The sequence below is a fragment of the Nerophis lumbriciformis genome, linkage group LG26 (assembly GCF_033978685.3).
Source record: "Nerophis lumbriciformis linkage group LG26, RoL_Nlum_v2.1, whole genome shotgun sequence".
NCBI lineage: Eukaryota > Metazoa > Chordata > Actinopteri > Syngnathiformes > Syngnathidae > Nerophis > Nerophis lumbriciformis.
This window is the reverse complement of record NC_084573.2, coordinates 27,107,219-27,130,000: the sequence shown is the minus strand read 5'-3', so window position 1 is coordinate 27,130,000 and position 22,782 is coordinate 27,107,219. Positions and strand designations below refer to the sequence as shown.

The window sequence follows — 22,782 nt, the reverse complement described above, 5'->3', positions numbered from 1 at the left end:
CTCTGAGTATTTTGAGTACCAGGCACATTGCAATTTGGTGTACTCTTTCCTCAACTCTAAGCCATCCCAATTTGGTAAAGTGGGCTTGAGTTAGGTGAGTCCTGTATGGGAGGTTGAGCAGGAGTCTCACCAGCTTGTTTTGGGAAGTTTGCAGTTGAGTTTTTAGTGGCTTGGGGATACTGGCGAACCATGAGGTGCAGGTGTAGTCAAAATGACACTGTATGAGGGCACCGGCAAGGGTCTTAAGTGTATCCCTGTTGATAAACTCAGAAATCCTACCCAAAAATCTAGTTGCATTATTGATCTTGGTGATTGCTTTTAATGCCATTTTTTCACCCGAGAGAGTGTTGTCCAATATACAACCTAGGTAAATTACCTTGTCTTTGCTGGTGATCATGGTATCACCTGCTTTAATCGTAAAGCCCGGGGATTTACCTGTGTTTGGACCCAAATAGGATGGGCTCTGTTTTACCCAGGTGTAGTGACAGTTTGTAATCGGAAAGCCAGAGACAGAGATGACTTAGTTCGGTGCCGAGTGCACTTTCAACCTTCAATTTGTCCCTGTCCTAAGCCAGGATCGCAGAATCGTCCGCGAACAGGAACAAATTGCTGTTACATGCTGATTTCATGTCGAGATCAATCAAGAATAACAATTGTCCCAGAATGCTCCCCTGTGGGACACCACAGCTCACCTCGAGGGGAGAGGACAGTGATCCGTTCACCGCGACCACCTGTTCTCTATCCTCAAGGTAAGATTTCATCCAGTTTGTGGCTGCGCTGTCAAACCCTCAACTTGTTTAACTGTGTCGAAGGCCTTTTAGAGTAAATATTTATTTCCTTAATATTTCAACTTCAGGATTCTGAAATTAATTTTTTCTCTCCTCATAACATGACTTTATATTTTGGAAAACTTTTTTCCCATAATAATATGACTTTTATCCTACTCCTGCTGGTATTTAATTTTTCAAATATTTCAAATTTTATCAAGTGAGTTTTTCTCGTAATATAACATTTTCCCAATTCTAATTTTCCCAAAACATTTACCTAATAATTTTCTCCTATAATATTTAAACTTTGTACTTCTATAATTACGTAAGAGTCCAACATTTGGTTCTTGTAAGATTACATATTTTCTTATTGACTGTATTCTCTTTACAATTAAATTTTTTGTTGTCGAATTTTTCAAAAATGTCAGCTTTTGTCGTATAATTTTTTTCTCCTCGTATCATGATCTCATCCCTTCATTTTGACTTTATCGTAATATTAGAACTTTTCCCAACCTAATTTCCCCCCGCCCCCAAAATAATTGCAGCTTCAATTATTTCCCCTTATAGTACAACTTAAAAAATATATTTTTTACATGATAGTGCAATTTTTTTGCTTCTGAAATGACTTTTCTCCTCACAATATTAAGACTTGAATTTTGGAAAATGACAAAACCTTTCTTATAAGACTACAAAGTATTTCCTTTCTATGACTTTATCCTATTTAAAATAACATTAAATTGGTGAATATTGTTTTGCTGCGGTTACATTTTTCAAATATTTGACCTTTATTTCCTTGTATTATGATCTTAACTCTATATTTTGACTTTATTCTTGTAATATAACTTTTCTCGACCTAGTTACCCGAAAAATGCTACTTTTTTTTCATTATATTTCAACTTCATGCTTCTGAAATTCTTTTTTTTGTCTCCTCATAACATGACTTTCTCTCCTAATATTGTCTTTATTAATACTATAATTTTTTTCCTACTTTTGCAGTTTTTAAATTTTGCAAATATTTAAACTTTTCTCTAGTGATTTAGTTCTCATATTCCGGTAACTTTTTCCCATCCTTATTTTCCAAAAAATAAACACATTTTTAACAAATGTTCCATACTTCAACTTCATGCCTCTAAAATTGTGAACAATTCCAACATTTTCTCTTGAAAGACAAGATATTTTGAGCTGTGATTAACCTTTGACCTCACATGCCATCCCAAATCCACACATATTGATACATTAAACCCAAGAATCAACATTCCATTAAAATAGGAAGGCAGATAGTGAGACATGAAGCTTTTTAAGTTAAGTATTTTATTATGAATTTAGTCACCATTTTAAATGACATTGACAGTGACACTGCATTTCCTTTCATGAGTTGTGGGTCCTTTCACACACACACGTCATTCATCACAAGCATTATTAATATGAAGCAGTCAAACACACACACAACTCCTGACAATATTATTTTGGTCACCAGGTGGCGCATACAAACTGTTTTTGTGCCCCAATATTAAAGTACACAATCTAGTGAGATCAAAATACAAGAACAAAATATGATTTCGTGGTTTGGGAAGATCTCGATCTGAAAGTTCTGAACTGCTGTTTCCATGCCAGTATTGGATACAGAGCACAACTTTCTACATGTTGTTGTTCTTCACACCACAAACTAGTTGAACGTGAATCAACAGTGCCTCTTCTGGCCGCAGCCAAGTAGTGCATTCGCTTGATTTTCATACCCCATCCCTAATTTGTTAGTCCTGGAAAGTGATCGTCTTTTTAAAATGCAAACATTAGTGGAGTTCTTGTATTGGAGCTCGTAAGAAGTTTGTTATTTAAAAGTGTTAAAGATCCCTTGCACACCCCGACGTGCGGCCACTGTGACACAAAGACGAATATTGTGTGACCGTTTTGTTGAAGTCTTCAGTGTTAAATGGGCCAACAACAATAAAAACACCCGCAGTAACTCCACTTGGCCACATGTGGTGTTTTGGTAAGAAGAACATGAGGCAGGCCGTGAAACAGAACCCTCGGAGGCACCTGGGGTCCAAATAAAATCCCTTTCAGTACCTAATAAAAGAAAACATAAAACGATGAATGTGAAGTGAACCCTTCAAAATAAAAGCAAAGAAATTGACCCAGAATAGCACCGCGAAAAAGCGCGGTTTCAGTCCCCAGTTCAGTGCGAGTGCTACGCGTTCTGCGCCGGCGGCAGCGGCGTCGCCCGCCTGCCCGACTTCATGCGGTTGCGGGCGTACACTCGCAGAAAGAGAGCGAGGAAAACGATGGCGATGCCGAAGCCGCCGACAATGGCGACGGCGTGGCCGTACAGGAAGCACGAGAGGAGGATGGCGATGGCCTGGCGCAGGGTCATGATGATGGTGAAGACGGCGGCGCCAAAGCGGTTGATAGTGTAGAAGATGAAGAGCTGGCCGCACGCCGAGCACACTGAGAGCAGCACGGCGTGGAAGGCGAACTCCGAGTGGCGCGCCATGAAGGCCAGCGAGTCGAAGAAGGCACCCTGCTCCAGCAGCGAGCCCACGGTGAAGAGGCAGGAGAACAGGTTGACGCCGAACATCATCTGCACCGACGACATCTTGTACTTGAACAGGTTGTCCTGCCAGTTGGACGTGAAGCTGTCGAAGACGATGTAGCCGCCCAGGATGAGCACGCCACTGAAGGTGGTGACGGTGGACGGGTGCCTGCTGGCCGTGCTGGATAGCAGGAACATGCTGACGCCCAGCGATATCAGCGCCGCCGTCAGGTACTCCCAGTACTCGTAGCGTTTCCTGGAGATGATCTTGCCCATCAGCATGACGGGGATGACCTTGGAGGCCTTGGCCAGGACCTGCGTGGGGAAGCTGATGTACTTGAGCGCCTCGTACTGGCACCAGCTGCTCATGATGTTGGAGAGCGAGGCGAAGGAGTACTTGTACATGGGAGCGCCGTGGCGAGGCTGCTTGAATAGGACGCACCACAGGCCCGACACGGTCAGGGCCAGGATGCGGTTCATGAAGACCAGGAATTGGGAGTCCTTGAATCTCTCGCCGGGCTCGTCTGTGGACGAGGCGCTGTAGGACCGCGTCATGACCCGCTCTTGCAGGACACCCCATGTCAGGTACGACGCCTAGCGGGCCGAGACATCGATGGTAGACGTTGTAAATGACCATCCAGGTTTATCGGGAGGTTAGATGCACGGCTGGGAACTACACTTAAATTAACTCATTCACAGTAGGCCTTGGTTAGTTTTTGCCTCATGTGACTGAAGCAGTAAGGAGTGGGACTATCTGTGAGCAGATAATACTGTATCATCTTTTTCTTTCTTAGTCTTATCAGGATGGTAGTGCATTCTTCACTCACGCTTTAAGTGAGGGATGGGGCATAAACTAACCCAACAGTTTTTTATATGCACACTATGGGTAGAAAAGATACTGTATGAGCACATGGCCATGACATATGCAAATTAATTTTGTCCTCATTAGATATTAGGGATGGGCGACATGGCCTAAAATCTATATTAATATTAATATATATATATAGCTATATAGATGTGTATATATATATATATATATATATATTTACATATATCTATAGATCTATATATACTGTATGTATGTATATATATGTATATATATATATATATAAATATGTACAGTACATATATATATATATATATATATATATATATATATATATATATATACATATTTATATATATATAGTGCTTCTACTGATAATTAAAATGTTTAACTCCGTTTAACTCACAGATGTAATCAAACAGATGTAATCAAACTAAAACACAAGATGATGCTGTAAAAATACAAAATACATTTTAAAATTATTTTCTACCATTGACTCTGATTTAAATAATTCTGTTTTTTGCAATTAAACCCCGAGTTTGTAAACAATAACAAAACCGACAAAAAAGTAAAGCGCGGCCACAGAGATTGGACGTGCTGATAACGCCCACATGCCAGAGAAAACTGGTTTCCAATCGCATAATGTAGATGTTCTAATCCGATCGTTCAAAAGTCAAACTTCACCAGATTAAGGTGCTTCCATGTGTTGTACATACTGTAGGGATTTGAACCGATACAGTAATAATTACAGGTTACCTGAGAATCAATACAGGTACTCAGTCCGCCCTGAGTGCTGCTAGAGTGATCGTTAATGCGAGTCGGTATTTAGTCTGCAACCGGACGTGACAAGACTGCAACCGGACAAAACATCACATGCAACAAAGGTGTCGAAATTTGACACCGTTTGATTTGATTTAATAACCGGTAATACTGACGGGAATTCGGTTGGTGCCTATTAAAGTATCGAATTCGGTACCCATCCCTAGTTATTTTGAGCCGAATTATTTGAGAAATCATTGTTTGAGGTAAGCAAACTGCCAGGGATATCACGCTTAGCTAACTCAAACATTCAACAGCCGTGCCTGGATCTGTGCAAACAGGATGCGACCATAAAAGGATTACCTACTGTCGCTTTAAGTTTGCTTGTGGATTTACCAAGAGGATCCTCACCTGAAGTCCAGCAGCACAAAAGATCAACTGGAAGGTCTGCCTCAGCGACGAGCCTGAATCCCCCTCGCTCCTGGAGGTGACGGACGCGTCATCCAACAGTCCCGCCTCGGCGCCAAACACGCAGGTCTTGATGGCGGGATAGAATACGCCGCTACCTGAGAAGACGCCAAGAACAAACCGAATGAGGCGTGGACTAAAAAATTGCAACAGACGCGGTGGGCCACACCTGTCTCCAAGTAGTTGACGCGTTTGAAGTATCTAACGAGCAGGTAGCCGGGGATGATGATGGTGGAGTATCCCAGCAGGTTGATGAGGAAGCGAAGGAACCACACTTCTCGCCAGCCGTCCAGAAGCGAAGGCACTTCTTCGGCGGCGACGGCCCCAGGGAGGAGAAGCAACACCAGGGCAGGCCAAACCCTAAGAGGCAATCACACATCAAACATATTGTGAAGTAGATGCTGCCCATAATGCATTGCTTCATATCAATAATGGTGGGGAAACAAACTTATCTAGGCTTGCTTTTAACGACATATATAGTCCAATAAGGATATTATGCAACATAATAAACTCAACTATGAAGATTATAGTGCAATAACGTGGACAAATACGTCCCTTAGTACTTGCTGCAACCAAAATGAATGGCCAACAAAACACGCAAAATGTTGGACAATCAGCTTTAAAAAACACAGAATTCAATAATGTCCATTGAGTTGATAAAGGTTTGAAACCCATGATGAGTAAAGTAAAAACAAAAATACAGGGTGCAACTCTACTCATCTGTTCTACCAGAAAAGCATTGTAAAATATGTGCTTGTGTATTGACATTGTATTTGTTTGTCTGACCCTGCCATGTACTGCAGCTACATAAAGTAACTTGTTGTGTCCCGACACCATTTTTTCATTTCATTGGAGCCTTGAGTATTGGTTGATACGATAACAGCACGAATCACAGTACATGTGGGGAATGTCAGAAAAAGCTTGATCAAGTTAGTTAAACCAGTCAAACAGAGAACAATGGCAGGTATGAAAAACCTATCTGGAATGCTGTATTTAAGTTGAAGTGGAATGGTAATTGTTTGTTTTCTTTGCAACACCTAGTGTCACAATAATTTTTTAAGTTAAACTCAAGACACGGTAATTTGAATGATGCAGACGCGTTTGTTACTGGATACTTTCTAATGCGCTCTGGCCTTGCATCTGTAAATAATATGAAACTATAAGTATTTGATACTACAAATTATACTTAAAAATGTGCTGTTTTAGACTGCAATACTGTTCAATTCGGGACATTTATTACGTATGTCCAGCTTGTACGCGCTTGTGTACTTAGCTGTTGCGTAGCTGCTGGCTCCTAGTAGCCTTTAGCCTACCATGTTTACCTTTTGTAAATAACTTCAAAATACAAGAAAATACCAAAATTGTGTGCTTATTGGAGGAGATTTAGACGTTAACTGGCTATGCAGAACTGTTTGTATCTGACATTTTACAGGCAAACATTCAATACTTATTTTTATGCTGTTATTGGACCTAATATCGGATCGGCACAACCCTAAAGTAACCAAAATATTAGTTCTTACTACAATGCATCACTATAAATTCTTGTTTCACATACTGACATGTTTAAATGCTTACATGACATGTTTAAATGCTTACATTGTCTCTAAGCTGCTCCACCCTTCTGCACCCACCCTCAGGTCAGCTGAGCTACCTGGAGGTACTGGAATCGAAGCGCAAGCTCAGAGGGAACAGGGCCTCAAACTCTACGGACGATCTGCCTCTTTACGTGCGACAGGCCTCTTCTTTGACCACTTTTGTCCCATCTTAAAACCCACTTTTACTTACTGACTTTTAACCCAGTATAAGACTTTAAACTCTTTTATTTTGAGCTGCCTTTGATTTAACTCACTATTTATAACACTTTTTTTTCATCTGATCTTTTTAAAATAGTAATACTAAAATTAATGATACATTTTACTTTTGTTTTACATCATATGTTTTAGTGTATATGCCTTTGCTTTTCTTTATTCTTACTTGTTTGCGGTGTACAGCCCATTGTTTTTCATCCGTGGTAGTTATTAAAGGGCTTGATGAACAAAGTTGGTATGGTAAATTACGACAATAAGTACACTGTCAAAAGCCTTTTTGACAAATCAATGAAAACCCATTTACAAAAACACACATTGTTCATTAATTTAAAAAAAAACATGAGTATTTGTTGTATTATCAATCGCAACTTTTAATACAATTGAAAAGAACAGGCGTAAATAAATTATTAACAGCTAACAAGTAAAATAATAATAGTAACAACAAACTAAAATAATAGCAATATGAAAAAAAACTAACATTCAGTTTTTCCATTTAAATTTCTTTCTAAGTTTTTTTTTATCTTTTACACTTATTTTACCACCATTGGGTGTGCTTTTTGTGACTTTAGTTAATATTTGTCATCCTGACATTTATTGGTGTAATACATCTTTGGACAATTTTGACCATTATTTTAAGTCAAAGCACAATCATTTTGTAAATGAATCAACACGTGTTTTAAGGAAACATGATGCCTGTGTAAGGTACTTTTTGAAACCTTTATTTTGTTAGCGCAGTCGGACCGGATGTTTTGCACAGTGCTGTTACTGTGAAAGGGGGGAGGAAATGTTCTGCTGTTCTGAGGTTGACGAGTAAGGAGATGACTTGAGGCTGCTTAAAAAATAGAAAGAAAAGAGAGCCTTCCAAGTTGCGACTGCTGTCCTGTTTGTACATTGATCAGATGAGGTGTGTTACGGGCGTATGGATCGTTCTTGCTAGTTTTAGTTCAGGACGTGTTTCGTGGATGAATGAGTGGTCCCGGACAGACTATTTTCCCAAACAATTGTTTCTTCTCGTCACGACAGCATTTCACTCAAATTTTTTTCAATTTCCGTGATATTCTGCGTTTAACAGCGGATTCCGTTTTATTGGCCAACTTCGTCCGCGGTGATGCCTTACTTTTTGTGCGGAGTTCAGTGATTATTGATCAGGTTTACTACCATGATGTCAAATAAAAAGTAGCAACCGTGGTGATATCCCAAACATCGAGTCGACATGGTCCATACTCATCCATTTCACAGTTACAAGCTCGGGAATTTGCATGCACGATAATCGTTTTTTACCCCCGATTATAATGTTTATAATTGTGAGAAGCAAAAATCGAGTTAAACAGGTTTGATGCCTCCTAGCACATCTGTGGCGAAACCCAAGCTTGCTCCTTTTGAAATAGGAAGGTGTGCTGTCTTGCCTTCGTGGCAGAAGGGATTTTGGATCCCAATTCAAGGTGCGACCCCAGTGGCAAGAGAGGCCCGTTTGCCCGACTTAGACAGAGGGGGTCTTTGTGCAAGTGCCTGGACTGCAGCAAAAACCTAGACCTGAACAAGCAGTTGACTGCATGCAGGAATGCTGTGCGCGCGCACACACACACACACACACACAAAACCACATAGAGGGAAGCTTGTGAAGGGTTCCTCTTTGGAAATATGGAAGAGCAACATCGTTAAAAATCATGACAATTATCCGTTTTAGGAAAAGTGGAGTAGTGGAGAGCTCCACAACATAGACACCCACATGATCGTGTCATTACGGCAGTGTTTTTCAACCACTGTGCCGCGGCACACTAGTGTACCGTGAGATATTGTTCGGTGTGCCGTGAGAGATGACCGTATTTTTCGGACTATAAGTCGCATTTTTTTTCATAGTTTGGCCGGGGGTGCGACTTATACTCAGGAGCGACTTATGTGTGAAATTATTAACACAGTACCGTAAAACATCAAATAATATTATTTAGCTCATTCACGTAGGAGACTCGACGTATAAGATTTCATGGGATTTAGCGATTAGGAGTGACAGATTGCTTGGTAAACGTATAGCATGTTCTATATGTTATAGTTATTTGAATGACTCTTACCATAATATGTTACGTTAACATACCAGGCACGTTCTCAGTTGGTTATTTATGCCTCATATAACGTACACTTATTCAGCCTGTTGTTCACTATTCTTTATTTATTTTAAATTGCCTTTCAAATGTCTATTCTTGGTGTTGGGTTTTATCACATAAATTTCCCCCAAAAATGCGACTTATAGTCCAGTGCGACTTATATGTTTTTTCCCTTCTTTATTATGCATTTTCGGTCGGTGCAACTTATACTCCGGAGCGACTTATACTCCGAAAAATACGGTATGTAATTTCACCTAATTGGGTTAAAAATATTTTTTGCAAACCAGTAATTATAATCCGCAAATTTGCCATTGTTGAGTGTCTGTACTGTCTCGAGCTCGGCATATCAGTAAGTGGCAGCAGGTAGCTAATTGCTTTGTAGATGTCGGGAACGACAACGATGGTTTGCAGGTAAAAAGGCATCTAACGCTTAAGCAAAAATAAACAAAAGGCGAGTGCCGCTAAGAAAAAGCATTGAAGCTTAGGGATGGCTATGCAAAACGAAGCTAAAACTGAACTGGCTACAAAGTAAACAAAAACAGAATGCTGGACGACAGCAACGACTTACAGCGTGTGGAGCAGACGGCGTCCACAAAGTACATCCGTACATTCCATGACAATCAACACCAAAATAGGAGTGCAAGACAAGAACTAAAACACTACACACAGGAAAACAGCACAAAACTCCAAATAAGTCACGGTGTGATGTGACAGGTCGTGACAGTACACTTACTTTGAGACAAGAGCTATAGTGATGCATGCTTGGTTATTGGTGAGTTCACATCCAACAATTGCGAGAACGACTTTTTACTGTCATTATCGGCTGCTGAGTTTCATTTTTTAATGTTTTCTGCTGGTGCTGTGCCTCGGGATTTTTTCAAAGAAAAAAACGTGCCTTGGCTCAGAGAACGTTGAAAAACACTGCATTACGGAATACAGCAAACAAATCAAAATGACAGGGGCGAGAATTAGCCGGCTGAAAAGACAAGCTAAATGAATAAAAGAGAATGTGCAGATAGTTAGTACTTCATTTAAAGACATATTTACCTCCATGAAAACGGGGACATTTTCCCCTCCTGTGGCCCGACACCTGGCGCAGCGCACACGCCAAAACACTCAGGAGCGTCGGCCGAAGCCAAACATAAAAAGTGGCTCCGTCGGGAAAGACGGAGATAAAAAACAAGACGAAAGTCGGCTTTTGTCCGTGACAAACCGCCGTTAGCCTGTTAGCTTCAACTTATTATTGTGCTCCCAAAAGCCGATGTGTTGACTGGAGCAGGAAGAAGAGCCCTCTCTCGTGCTTTCCCAGCACCGGGACGCCGACGACAGTGGAGCAGAGTGAGTGTAGCGCCCCCTGTCGCTCTGGAGGACTCGTCGCATCATTGTCAAGCCTGACGTCACAAAGTTGGCAGCAATTAAAAGAACATAATATGTCTTTGAATCTTTGCGCACCACGCGATTCGATTCTATTCTTGGGGGTAACGATTCAGAATGGATCCTAGATTCAAAAAGTCTATCGATTCAAAATCAATACTTTTAAATAAAATTGGGTGCCAGTTCTCTGATTGACTACCTCCATAGATAAACAGCTCTGATAAATTTCGGTATTACTTGAAAGAAAACTGGTTTTATTTGATAAAATTCTACCCAAACATTTAATAAAGTCAAATACAAATAAGGCAACAAGAATCTATTTTCTAAAGTAAATCTGTACAGCAGATATGATAATCGACATCAACAACAATATGATTTGCATGAACGCCTGGATAGGACGAATCTAAAAAAACAAACAAAAATATATTTTTTAATTTTTTTTTTACTCAATTAGGAATCACTACAAATAAAAGTTGCGATTCATTTAAAATATATATTTTTTGACACCCTAAGATACAATATTTATTGTGTTTGTTTTCTGTTAATAATGCGTTATTTTCTATGGAGGGAAATTACTGCCAAAACTCCACAAACACACCATTTAAAAAAAAAAATTTGCAAGTAAAAAAAACAAATTTCTGCAAGTAAAATATTTTTTTTTCATTCAAAACAAGATTTGCAAGTCAAAAAGATTCGATTCAAAATCAATTTTCGATTTAACTCGATCCTCGTAATGTATAATTTCTTATATGAATTATAATAACACCTTTATAAACTAGGTTACAAAAGCTGCTAATGTACGACTTATACGCGCAGTGTTAGTCTAAAAAAAAATATTTACAAAAATTACAAAATGGTTATCTAATCAAAGACAATGTTTATATTATATATATATATATACATATATATATATATATATATATATATATATATATATATGTATATATAAATAAAGACATACAAATACAATACAAAAAAATAAACAATAAAAGCAACAGTAATAATAATACTGATATCAATAATAGTTAAAAGTTAAAGTACCAATGATTGTCACACACACACTAGGTGTGGTGAAATTAACCTCTGCATTTGACCCATCCCAATGTTCACCCCCTGGGAGGTGAGGGGAGCAGTGAGCAGCAGCGGTTGTCTAATGATTTTCATTCAAGAATTGATTCTAAAAAATTACGCTTTTGTTTTTAAATCGGTTCTCGAAAATTATGAATTAATCTAGAATCGGAATAAATAAAAATCGTGATTTGGATGTGTTCTTTTTTTTAGCACCCCTAATTCACTGTATATGATTTTTAACCACTATTGCAGCCAATTAAAATACTGTTCAATTGTTCTCAAATAGTGTGGCAGGGCGGGGGGTGACCTCAAGTGTTGTGTTTTATCAGTATTATGCTTTAAACCCTGCTTCAATAAGCTGTGTACTACAAAACGTGCTCATTGTAGCCATTAATACTGACTTAATTTCACTTTAAAAAAAAAATCAGCAATTTGTAATATTCATTTTTGTTTTGCAAGTTAGTGTTTTATATATTGTGCTCCTGAGGTAATGTTGCTAATCAATTTTAATTTATTATTTCCTGACTTGAGGTTTTTTTTCAGTATGAAATGGTTCAAGTCGGTCAAAAAGTGTTTAGTTTAAATAGGTCTGAATTTTTTTTCCATTTCAGCCAAATTGATGCACTTTAAATCTCTTCTGTTACAGACCAAAACAATGTTAATAAAGTTATTCTTTGTTGTAAGTTGTTCTTATTTATTTTTTATTTACTGTTAATAAGGATGCACTGTAATGCAGAGGTGTACTTATAACAATTGTATAGACAAATGATGCTATTTATATAGTCTGGGCGCAAAATGTTTTTTTTGTTTTCCCAGAAAATAATTAAGAAGCAATGGGTTAATGTGACCTACGGTATGTAATTACAAATGACTTGTCTCGTTTCGTTCTTCCTGGATCAAAGTTTCGTGTGCAAGACTTTCAGACACAAAATAACATTTTCACACACGGGACATGGCGTGATCAGCTCAAAATCCATTTTATTACAAAATAAATGAGCATAAAATCGCCTTTAACATCTAAACAGGCCAGTGCAATAAACCCAAAAAGCAGAAAATCTAAACGCCACGCATTTTAACATCATATATTATAAATCTATAATGAGTGGCGCTATAAAGCGACAGTGGAAAAGCTGCAGTTTTAATAAAGCAGCCCAACAAAACTTAGCACTGAAACGGGAAACTTGAGTGGCAGCAAAACTGTCGATGAGAAAGAGGTAGACGTGTGAAAGGTTTGAATCAAGACCGTGACAGGAAGGAGCATGCAGGGTGTCAGACACGTTGCTTTTTCAGTGTTCAGGTGGAGGATGATGGTGAAGCAGAAATCTACCTAGCTTTGTCCCACGACATAACGTTTAGGTGAAGCTTTATAAATACGCTGTTCAATCAGAAATAGTACAAACAGCTGCTGGCGGTGTAATCCTCGGACTCGTCTTTAAGGAGTCTGCGGTGCAGCTCAAAAGTTCACGCTGACCACCGACCTCCCCGATATCTGAACGTCGTCAAATGGAAATAAGGCCAGAATCTGAAAGACACAACAGAGTGTTACCTCAAGAAAGTACTGTGTTTATTAGCTTGGCGACCAACTGCTTTTTCTCTTCTGATATGATACCGGTCAATATTGATCCGATATGATACCAGCAGAAAAAAGACTCACATCTTTATTGCGATATAACCGCCTGAAATGGACTTATATTGTCTTTAAGTAGAAGTAAAGTGGTAATAGCTTTTTGGTGACACTTAGTGGCCATTAAGTCAAGGTCACAAGGCAATATGAATGATGCGGACACATTTGTTACTGGGTACTTTCTAATATGTTTCTGACTTGGAGACTTTGTTATCTAAGTACAGTGGAACCTCGATTGACGAACCCCTCTTTTACGGACTAGTAGTTTGAGCCAAGTTTTACGTACTATTTGAACGAGCAAGTTTTACGGACTATTAGTTCGAGCCAAGTTTTACAAACTATTAGTTCGAGTCAAATTTGACAAACTATTAGTTCGAGACAAATTTGACAAACTATTAGTTCGAGCCAAATTTGACAAACTATTAGTTTGAGCCAAGTTTTACGAACTATTAGTTAGAGCCAAGTATTACGAACCATTAGTTTGAGCCAAGTTTTATGAACTATTAGTTCGAGCCAAATTTTACAGACTATTAGTTCGAGCCAAGTTTTACGAACTATGAGTTTGAGCCAGGTTTTACAGACTATTAGTTCGAGCCAGGTTTTACAGACTATTAGTTCGAGCCAGGTTTTACAGACTATTAGTTCGAGCCGAGCCAAGTTTTACGAACTATTAGTTTGAGCCAGGTTTTACAGACTACGTATTAGTTCGAGCCAGGTTTTACAGACTATTAGTTCGAGCCGAGCCAAGTTTTACGAACTATTAGTTCGAGCCAGGTTTTACAAACTATTAGTTCAAGCCAAGTTTTACAAGCTGTTAGTTAGAGCAAAGTTTTACAAGCTATTAGTTTGAGCCAAGTTTTACGAACTATGAGTTTGAGACAATTTTTACTAACTGTTAGTTCGAGACAAGTTTTACAAACTATGAGTTCGAGACAAGTTTTACAAACTATGAGTTCGAGACAAGTTTTACAAACTATGAGTTTGAGACAAATTTTATGAACTATTAGTTTGAGTCAAGTTTCACAAACTATGAGTTCGAGCCAAATTTGACAAACTATTAGTTTGAGCCAAGTTTTACGAACTATTAGTTGGAGCCAAGTTTTACGAACTATTAGTTCGGGCCAATTTTTACAGACTATTAGTTCGAGACACGTTTTCCAAACTATTAGTTCGAGCCAAGTTTTACAAACTATGAGTTCGAGACAAGTTTTACAAACTATGAGTTCGAGACAAATTTTATGAACTATTAGTTCGAGTAGAGTTTCACAAACTATGAGTTCGAGCCAAATTTGACAAACTATTAGTTCGAGCCAAGTTTTACGAACTATTAGTTGGAGCCAAGTTTTACGAACTATTAGTTCGGGCCAATTTTTACAGACTATTAGTTCGAGCCAGGTTTTACAGACTATTAGTTCGAGCCAGGTTTTACAGACTATTAGTTCGAGCCGAGCCAAGTTTTACAGACTATTAGTTCGAGCCAGGTTTTACAAACTATTAGTTCGAGCCAAGTTTTACAAGCTGTTAGTTAGAGCAAAGTTTTACAAGCTATTAGTTCGAGCAAAGTTTTACGAACTATGAGTTCGAGACAATTTTTACTAACTATTAGTTCGAGACAAGTTTTACAAACTATGAGTTCGAGACAAATTTTATGAACTATTAGTTCGAGTCAAGTTTCACAAACTATGAGTTCGAGCCAAATTTGACAAACTATTAGTTCGAGCCAAGTTTTACGAACTATTAGTTGGAGCCAAGTTTTACGAACTATTAGTTCGGGCCAATTTTTACAGACTATTAGTTCGAGACACGTTTTACAAACTATGAGTTGGAGACAAATTTTACGAACTATTAGTTCGAGTCAAGTTTTAAGCACTATGAGTTTGAGCCAAATTTGACAAACTATTAGTTCGAGCCAAGTTTTATGAACTATTAGTTCGAGCCAAGTTTTACGAACTATTAGTTCGAGCCAAATTTGACAGACTATTAGTTCGAGCCAAGTTTTACGATCTATGAGTTCGAGCCAAGTTTTACAAACTACTTGTTCCAGCCAAGTTTTACAAACTGTTAGTTTGAGCCAAATTTGACAAACTATTAGTTTGAGCCAAATTTGACAAACTATTAGTTCTAGCCAAGTTTTACAGACTATTAGTTTTAACCAAATTTTACGAACTGTTAGTTCGAGCCAAGTTTTCCAAACTATTAGTTCAAGCCAAGTTTTACAAACTATTAGTTCGAGCCAAGTTTTACAAACTATTAGTTCGAGCCAAGTTTTACAGACTATTAGTTTGAGCCAAGTTCACAAACTATTAGTTCGAGCCAAGTTTTCCAAACTATTAGTTTGAGCCAAGTTTCACAAACTATTAGTTCGAGCCAAGTTTTCCAAACTATTAGTTCGAGCAAAGTTTTACGAACTTTTGGCTCAAGGCAAGTTTTACGAACTATTAGTTTGTCCCAAGTTTTACCAACTATTAGTTTGAACCAAGTTTTACAAACTATTAGTCTGTACCCCGCCTTCCGCCCGAATGCAGCTGAGATAGGCTCCAACACTCCCCGTGACCCCAAAAGGGACAAGCGGTAGAAAATGGATGGATGGATAGTCTGAGGCAAGTTTTACAGACTATTAGTTCGAGCCAAGTTTCACAAACTATGAGTTCGAGCCAAATTTGACAAACTATTAGTTCGGGCCAAGTTTTACGAACTATTAGTTCGAGCCAAGTTTTACGAAATATTAGTTCGAGCCAATTTTTACAGACCATTAGTTCGAGACACGTTTTCCAAACTTTTAGTTCGAGCCAAGTTTTACAAGCTATGAGTTCGAGACAAGTTTTACTATTAGTTCGAGACAAGTTTTACAAACTATGAGTTCAAGACAAGTTTTACAAACTATGAGTTGGAGACAAATTTTACAAACTATTAGTTCGAGTCAAGTTTTAAGCACTATGAGTTCGAGCCAAATTTGACAAACTATTAGTTCGAGCCAAGTTTAACGAACTATTAGTTCGAGCCACGTTTTACAAACTATTAGTTTGAACCAATTTTTACAGACTATTAGTTCGAGACACGTTTTCCAAACTATTAGTTCGAGCCAAGTATTACAAACTATGAGTTCAAGACAAGTTTTACTAACTATTAGTTCGAGACAAGTTTTACAAACTATGAGTTCGAGACAAGTTTTACAAACTATGAGTTGGAGACAAATTTTACGAACTATTAGTTCGAGTCAAGTTTTAAGCACTAAGAGTTTGAGCCAAATTTGACAAACTATTAGTTCGAGCCAAGTTTTACGAACTATTAGTTCGAGCCAAGTTTTACGAACTATTAGTTCGAGCCAAATTTTACAGACTATTAGTTCGAGCCAAGTTTTACGATCTATGAGTTCAAGCCAAGTTTTACAAACTACTTGTTCCAACCAAGTTTTATAAACTGTTAGTTTGAGCCAAATTTGACAAACTATTAGTTCGAGTCAAATTTGACAAACTATTAGATCGCGCCAAATTTGACAAACTATTAGTTCGAGCCAAGTTTTACAGACTATTAGTTTGAGCCAAGTTTCACGAACTATTAGTTCGAGCCAAGTTTTCCAAACTATTAGTTCGAGCAAAGTTTTATGAACTATTAGTTTGTCCCAAGTTTTACCAACTATTAGTTCGAACCAGGGGCTTCACGGTGGGAGAGGGGTTAGTGCATCTGCCTCACAATACGAAGGTCCTGAGTAGTCTTGGGTTCAATCCCGGGCTCGGGATCTTTCTGTGTGGAGTTTGCATGTCCTCCCCGTGACTGCGTGGGTTCCCTCCGGGTACTCCGGCTTCCTCCCAGTTCCAAAGACATGCACCTGGGGATAAGTTGATTGGCAACACTAAATTGGCCCTAGTGTGTGGATGTGAGTGTGAATGTTGTCTGTCTATCTGTGTTGGCCCTGCGATGAGGTGGCGACTTGTCCAGGGTGTACCCCGCCTTCCGCCCGATTGTAGCTGAGATAGGCTCCAGCGCCCCCCGCGACCCCAAAGGGAATAAGCGGTAGAAAATGGATGGATGGAAAATAGTTCGAACCAAGTTTTACAAATTATTAGTCTGTACCCCGCCTTCCGCCCGAATGCAGCTGAGATAGGCTCCAGCACCCCCCGTGACCCCAAAAGGGACAAGCGGTAGAAAATGAATAGATGGATAGTCCGAGGCAAGTTTTACAGACTATTAGTTCGAGCCAAGTTTGACAAACTATTAGTTCGAGCCAAGTTTTACGAACTATCAGTTCGACCCAAGTTTTACGAATTAATAGTTAGACCCAAGTTTTACAAAATATTAGTTCCAGCCAAGTTTTACCTACTATTAGTTCGAGCCAAGTACGTCTCTGTGTACGAATGCTTCATTCATTCATTTTGTGTCCCGCTGACAGCCATTTTGCGCTTACTCGTATTGAAGAGATTGATTGAGAAAGCAGGCTTCATACCACAGCAAGTTTTTAACTCTGATGAGACCGGACTTTTCTGGAAAAAGATGCAAAGGCAGACTTATTTTCACAGGGGATGAGAAATAAGTCCCCCAACTTACGAACCCTGTTCACGAACCACATTATGTTCGTAAATGGAGGTTCCACTGTAATATGCAACTATAATTATTTGATACTTGCTTATATTGACAAACATTTTAGACTACTATATTGTTTAATTAGGGACACTTATTACATATGTCTAGCTTGTGTGCTATTGTGTGCTTAGCTGTTGCGTAGCTGTTAGCTCCTAGCCCAGCAGGCACAAGACATTAAAACAACGTAGAGAACTTGTTGAATTATAAGTCTTGATGTTGAGCAACTCAAACCTAACGTTGAAACAACATGCTTTTTGACAACTTTTATTCAATGTTGGGTTCTGATGTTGATTTGACCATTGAATTTTGCTCATTTTTCACCCAATATTCTACAACACAAATACAACGTTGAAACAACATGCTTTGTGACAACGTTTACTCAATGTCAGGTAGTGACGTTGATTTGACCATTGAATTTTGGTAATTTCCTAACCAACAACGTGGACCCAACGTTAGACATCAACAATGTCTCAATTTATAAATACAACTATTTTGCAACGTCGTTTCAAAATCAGTTTTAAAGGACATGTACGTATATAATCAACAGTGTATCAATATCTTGTGCCTGCCTAGCATATTTACCTTCTGTGAATGACTTGATCAAATTAGAGTACAAGAAAAATTCCAATGTTAACAGGCAGTCCAGTCCAATTAAACTGCTAGTATCGTATCTCATATCGGCCATTTTGGATGCAAGCCGACACAATCTGATGCTCGTTTTTCTTGCAGATATCGGACCGATATCGCTACCACACCCCTGTCTGCTATCATTGCTTACATCATCGTTGCCATCGGCCAGGTCCAAGGCCGTCTCGTCTTCCATGTTCCGCAGCATGGTGTCGGCGCCCGACTGGCACAGGAGGTGTGCGATGGCCGCGTCCTGCCTGCCCACGGCCAGGTGCAGCGGCGTGCAGCCGTTGTACATGGCGGCGTCCACGTTGGCTCCTCTGCTCAGCAGCAGCTTCACCAATGCGGCGTCGTGCAGCTCGACGGCGAGGTGGAGAGGCGTTTTGCCGCTGGTTCCTTCCTGCGATGGGAGTTTGAACATGGAGGTGATTGGCTTTTTGGCTCATTATCTCCGCCAAGGAGATTTTGCTACCGTTGGTATATTTGGCATCAAAATCATTTAAAAAGTGCAAAACTTTACGAGAGACCAGGCGTATCATAACGTTTAAAAATGAAAGGATGGAGGGTCACTTTGAGATTAAAGCAGTTAAAAATAGTTAACTATACACAATACAGACCATTTAAATCAAAAATTAAATACAATTCAAAAATTTGTTAGCCAATAAATTTTTGTAAACTTAAAATTCTTAAAAATATTCCTGATAATCCAAATATTTATTTAAAAATGTAGTCATGTATAGATGATGCATCACTTTGTTTTTTAACCAACAATTTTATTCAATTAACAAGTAATTATTAAATGGGAATTTTTCCCTTTAAGCAAAATCATATCTAAGTGATAATATGTAGCTCGCATTGGTATCAGTATTGCATAAGTGAATCCAGGGGCACCCCTGTTGAGTTATTTCTTCATTTATCTTTTTATTATTATTTTTTTAGAACTCATTTGTATCAAATAAACAATCACTAGAAACAGTTATAAGATAAGCTTTACAATAGAATAATTCAAATAATGCAGCTGAGATAGGCTCCAGCACCCCCCGCAACCCTAAAAGGGACAAGCGGTAGAAAATGGATGGATGGAATTCAAATTTACACATCCAATTTACTGTATACTCTAGTTCAGTGTTTCTTAACCATAGGGCTGGGGCCCATTGTTGGGTTGCGAGCGGCCCTCCAAAATATGTGTTTCTTAGCTGTGGTCCGTATGGGCCGCAGCGGTACTCAGTTGTAATACACCTTTCCACCACTTGTGGCAGTAATGACAATAAAAAACAAAAATGAAGTCTGGAGCTAAAGTCATAGAGAAGTTTCTTAAGCGCAAAAATTATAACTTAAGTGGTGAAGCTGTATTTTCATTTGCACTTTGATCTTTTCTGTTTTATTTGAGTCATTTTCTTATTATGAATTTAGTTAAAATTTATGAATTTTAGAACTGCATAATTGTAAATGTATTTTTCATCACTGTTTTTGAGTCCCTTCGTATGCAGTATATTCGATTATTATTATTATTTTTGTAATCAGCCTGACCTAAGCATTGATAATAATCTTTGTGATTAACACATGCTTTAATTATTTAAATCATTTTCAATGCACTTGAAATCAAGAGTAATATTACCAATTCAGTGTTAATATCTGAATCTCTCTATGGTGGACAAGATGGGCTCCGAGGTAAAAAAAAAAAAAGGTTCAGAAGCCCTGCTCTAGTTGTCAACATTCCATGTGTATAGACAGTGACATCGCTATTTTTGAATTGATCCTCGCCTAAAAATGTTGTAGCACAATAAAAATTATGAAAATATTCTATACATATATATTAACAATTCTGAAAAAATAACAAATAAAATAATAAATGAAGAATAAAATGTAATGTAAATGTCCCTCGACACATTGCGCCTCAAATATTGCAGCTTAACTACAACGCAGATTTTCTTTAAATAAAAAATGTTTTGGACTAAATATTTGAATATATTATATGTATTACAGGGCACGCGAGACACTCAATGCTAACAACACAGCTAATAGTTGTAGCTGTGAATCTCAAGCTGACCAAGTTTTTCAAGAACAACCTATGCCGGTGGTTTCAGCACATGGAAGCCCAGTTCAAACTTAGAGGAATTACTCAGGATGTGACAAAGTATGGTAGTTGTAGTAGCCTGGTGACTGCCAGAGCAGTGACGCTTGGAGGATCCTACAGGCTACCAGTAAGTACTGTAAACTACAGTAGAACATACTCAAGGCTACTAAATTGGGTGAAACGAATGTACATGTGATTACCGTAAATTCAGGACGAGCCGCTACTTTTTTCCTACGCTTTGGACCCTGCGGCTTATAAAACGGTGCGGTTAATTTACGGATTTGTATTCGCTGACGGTCGTAATGCAAATAGTTTAAAAAAAACAAGCAAAGATATTGAAGAGATGTGTTATTGTTTGTGCTATGTTGCCACCTTTTGGACGAGTTCACTCATTGTAGGTGCTGCAGTGCTCTTCTTTTTAGAGCGTTGAACGGGAAGTACAAGTGCTGTTGCATCTTCTGTCCATAGCGTTTCTACTCGAAAGGATTCTTCATTCATCACTCCAAGCAGCGTTTGCAACTTGTACAACATAATTAAAACAGTTCTTACTTACTAAACCGTTCAATGTGTGATGTCTGTAGGAGTGTTTCCATGCATATTTGTATGTGCTATTGTAATGTAATCAAGGAAGCGTTGTTAGCATGAACTAATATGCTAACACGCTTACGAGTGACTGTGTTAGTATTATTAACTTACAATGGCATTATCTTTATCATTGTTTCAGTTTCACAAATCCTCAGTAAAATCACAAAAACGCTACCATGGAGTTATTGAGTCTGTTTAGCTGATTGGAGAGTCCCTGACGATGACTTCTGTTTTGTTTGATCAGCCGTTTGGAAACAAAGTATGCAAATAAACATTTACAAAATCTTTTTGGTAAATAACTAATTAAATAACGTATATAACTGCGGCTTATAGTCCGATGTGGCTAACATATATATACTTTTTTTCCTCAAATTTAGTGGGTGCGGCTTATAGGGCGCCCTATAGTCCGGAAAATATGGTGTTATTTCATATTTAGAGGGCTCTACCAACCGTATTTTTCGGAATATAAATCGCAGTTTTTTTCATAGATTGGCCGTGGGTGCGACATATACTCCGGAGCGATTTATGTGTGAAATTATTAACACATTACCTTAAAATATCAAATAATGTTATTTATCTCATTCGCGTAAGAGACGAAGCAAATGGCAGCAATCGTCACACACACGTCAGCAATCGTCACTCAGACGTCAACCAATAAGAATTTGGCGGGGGAGGGTCATGGCAGAAGTGCATTGTGGGTCATGGGATGCTAACTGCTATATGCTACTGCCGTAGCTATTAAAATGTATCACATCAACATTGGTGGTAACTTATAAAAACTGAGAAGGGCTGAACTAAAATGGCACCGAAAAGGAAATCATATACTGCAGATTACAAGCTGGACGTAGTGAAATATGCAGCAGAGAACGGCGATCGAGCAGCAGAAAGAAAGGAAACGGCGCATACCAGAGGCGACACCGGGGAGGAAGATTTCATGGGATTTAGCCATCGGGAGTGACAGATTGTTTGGTAAACGTATAGCATGTTCTATATGTTATAGTTATTTGAATGACTCTTGCCATGATGTGTTGCGTTAACATACCAGGCACGTTCTCAGTTGGTTATTTATGCGTCATATAACGTACACTTATTCAGCCTGTTGTTCACTATTCTTTATTTATTTTAAATTGCCTTTCAAATGTCTATTCTTGGTGTTGGATTTTATCAAATAAATTTCCCCCAAAAATGCGACTTATACTCCAGTGCGACGTATATATATGTTTTTTTCCTTCTTTACTGTGCATTTTCGGCCGGTGCGACGTATACTCCGGAGCGACTTATAGTCCGAAAAATACGGTACATTAAAAAAAACATTTAGAAAGTCGTAAACAATTTTGTTATGCTCCAACTATGAAAATATTTGATTTATTAATAAAAATCCTACTTCGCAAACATTTGTTTACCACGGTCAGGCTTGGGACCAATCAGCCACAATAAACGAGGGACAACAATAAAAATTAGCACAAGGTAAGAATGTGAAGGTAAAATATTGTACCTGGGATGTTTACACCTGAACTGGCGACTTGTCCAGGGTGTACCCCGCCTTACGCCCAAACGCAGCTGAGATAGGCTCCAGCACCCCC

At 38.6% G+C, this 22,782-nt stretch overlaps 2 protein-coding genes across 2 annotated transcripts in view; both read right to left on the bottom strand.

Annotated features, from left to right (window-relative positions):
- Positions 1 to 2,062: 2,062 nt before the first annotated feature.
- Positions 2,063 to 10,584, bottom strand: slc35b2 (solute carrier family 35 member B2). Its single transcript, XM_061987077.2, has 4 exons — positions 10,308 to 10,584; positions 5,520 to 5,710; positions 5,294 to 5,448; positions 2,063 to 3,891 (listed from the first exon to the last, which is right to left on the bottom strand). Exons 1-4 carry the CDS (start codon positions 10,325 to 10,327, stop codon positions 2,956 to 2,958), a joined length of 1,302 nt encoding a protein of 433 aa, XP_061843061.1. The 5' UTR covers positions 10,328 to 10,584; the 3' UTR covers positions 2,063 to 2,955.
- A 2,082-nt stretch (positions 10,585 to 12,666) lies between these two features.
- Positions 12,667 to 22,782, bottom strand: part of nfkbie (nuclear factor of kappa light polypeptide gene enhancer in B-cells inhibitor, epsilon) — a 32,694-nt gene continuing 22,578 nt past the window's right edge. Inside the window, exons 5-6 of the mRNA XM_061987078.2 lie at positions 18,689 to 18,937; positions 12,667 to 13,227 (exon numbers count right to left, since the gene is read on the bottom strand). Coding sequence (XP_061843062.1) covers positions 13,159 to 13,227; positions 18,689 to 18,937 — 318 coding nt within the window. The 3' untranslated portion in view covers positions 12,667 to 13,158. The remainder of the gene's footprint in view (positions 13,228 to 18,688; positions 18,938 to 22,782) is intronic.

What these genes read in the sequence shown, in the direction of transcription:
- slc35b2 (XM_061987077.2), bottom strand. Translation starts at nt 10,327, where the DNA reads ATGTCCCCGTTTTCATGGAG. An exon ending in CGTCAACTACTTGGAGACAG is followed by an intron (nt 5,449 to 5,519) that starts GTGTGGCCCACC and finishes GCGTCTTCTCAG; the next exon opens with GTAGCGGCGTATTCTATCCC. An exon ending in TTTGTGCTGCTGGACTTCAG is followed by an intron (nt 3,892 to 5,293) that starts GTGAGGATCCTC and finishes TCGGCCCGCTAG; the next exon opens with GCGTCGTACCTGACATGGGG.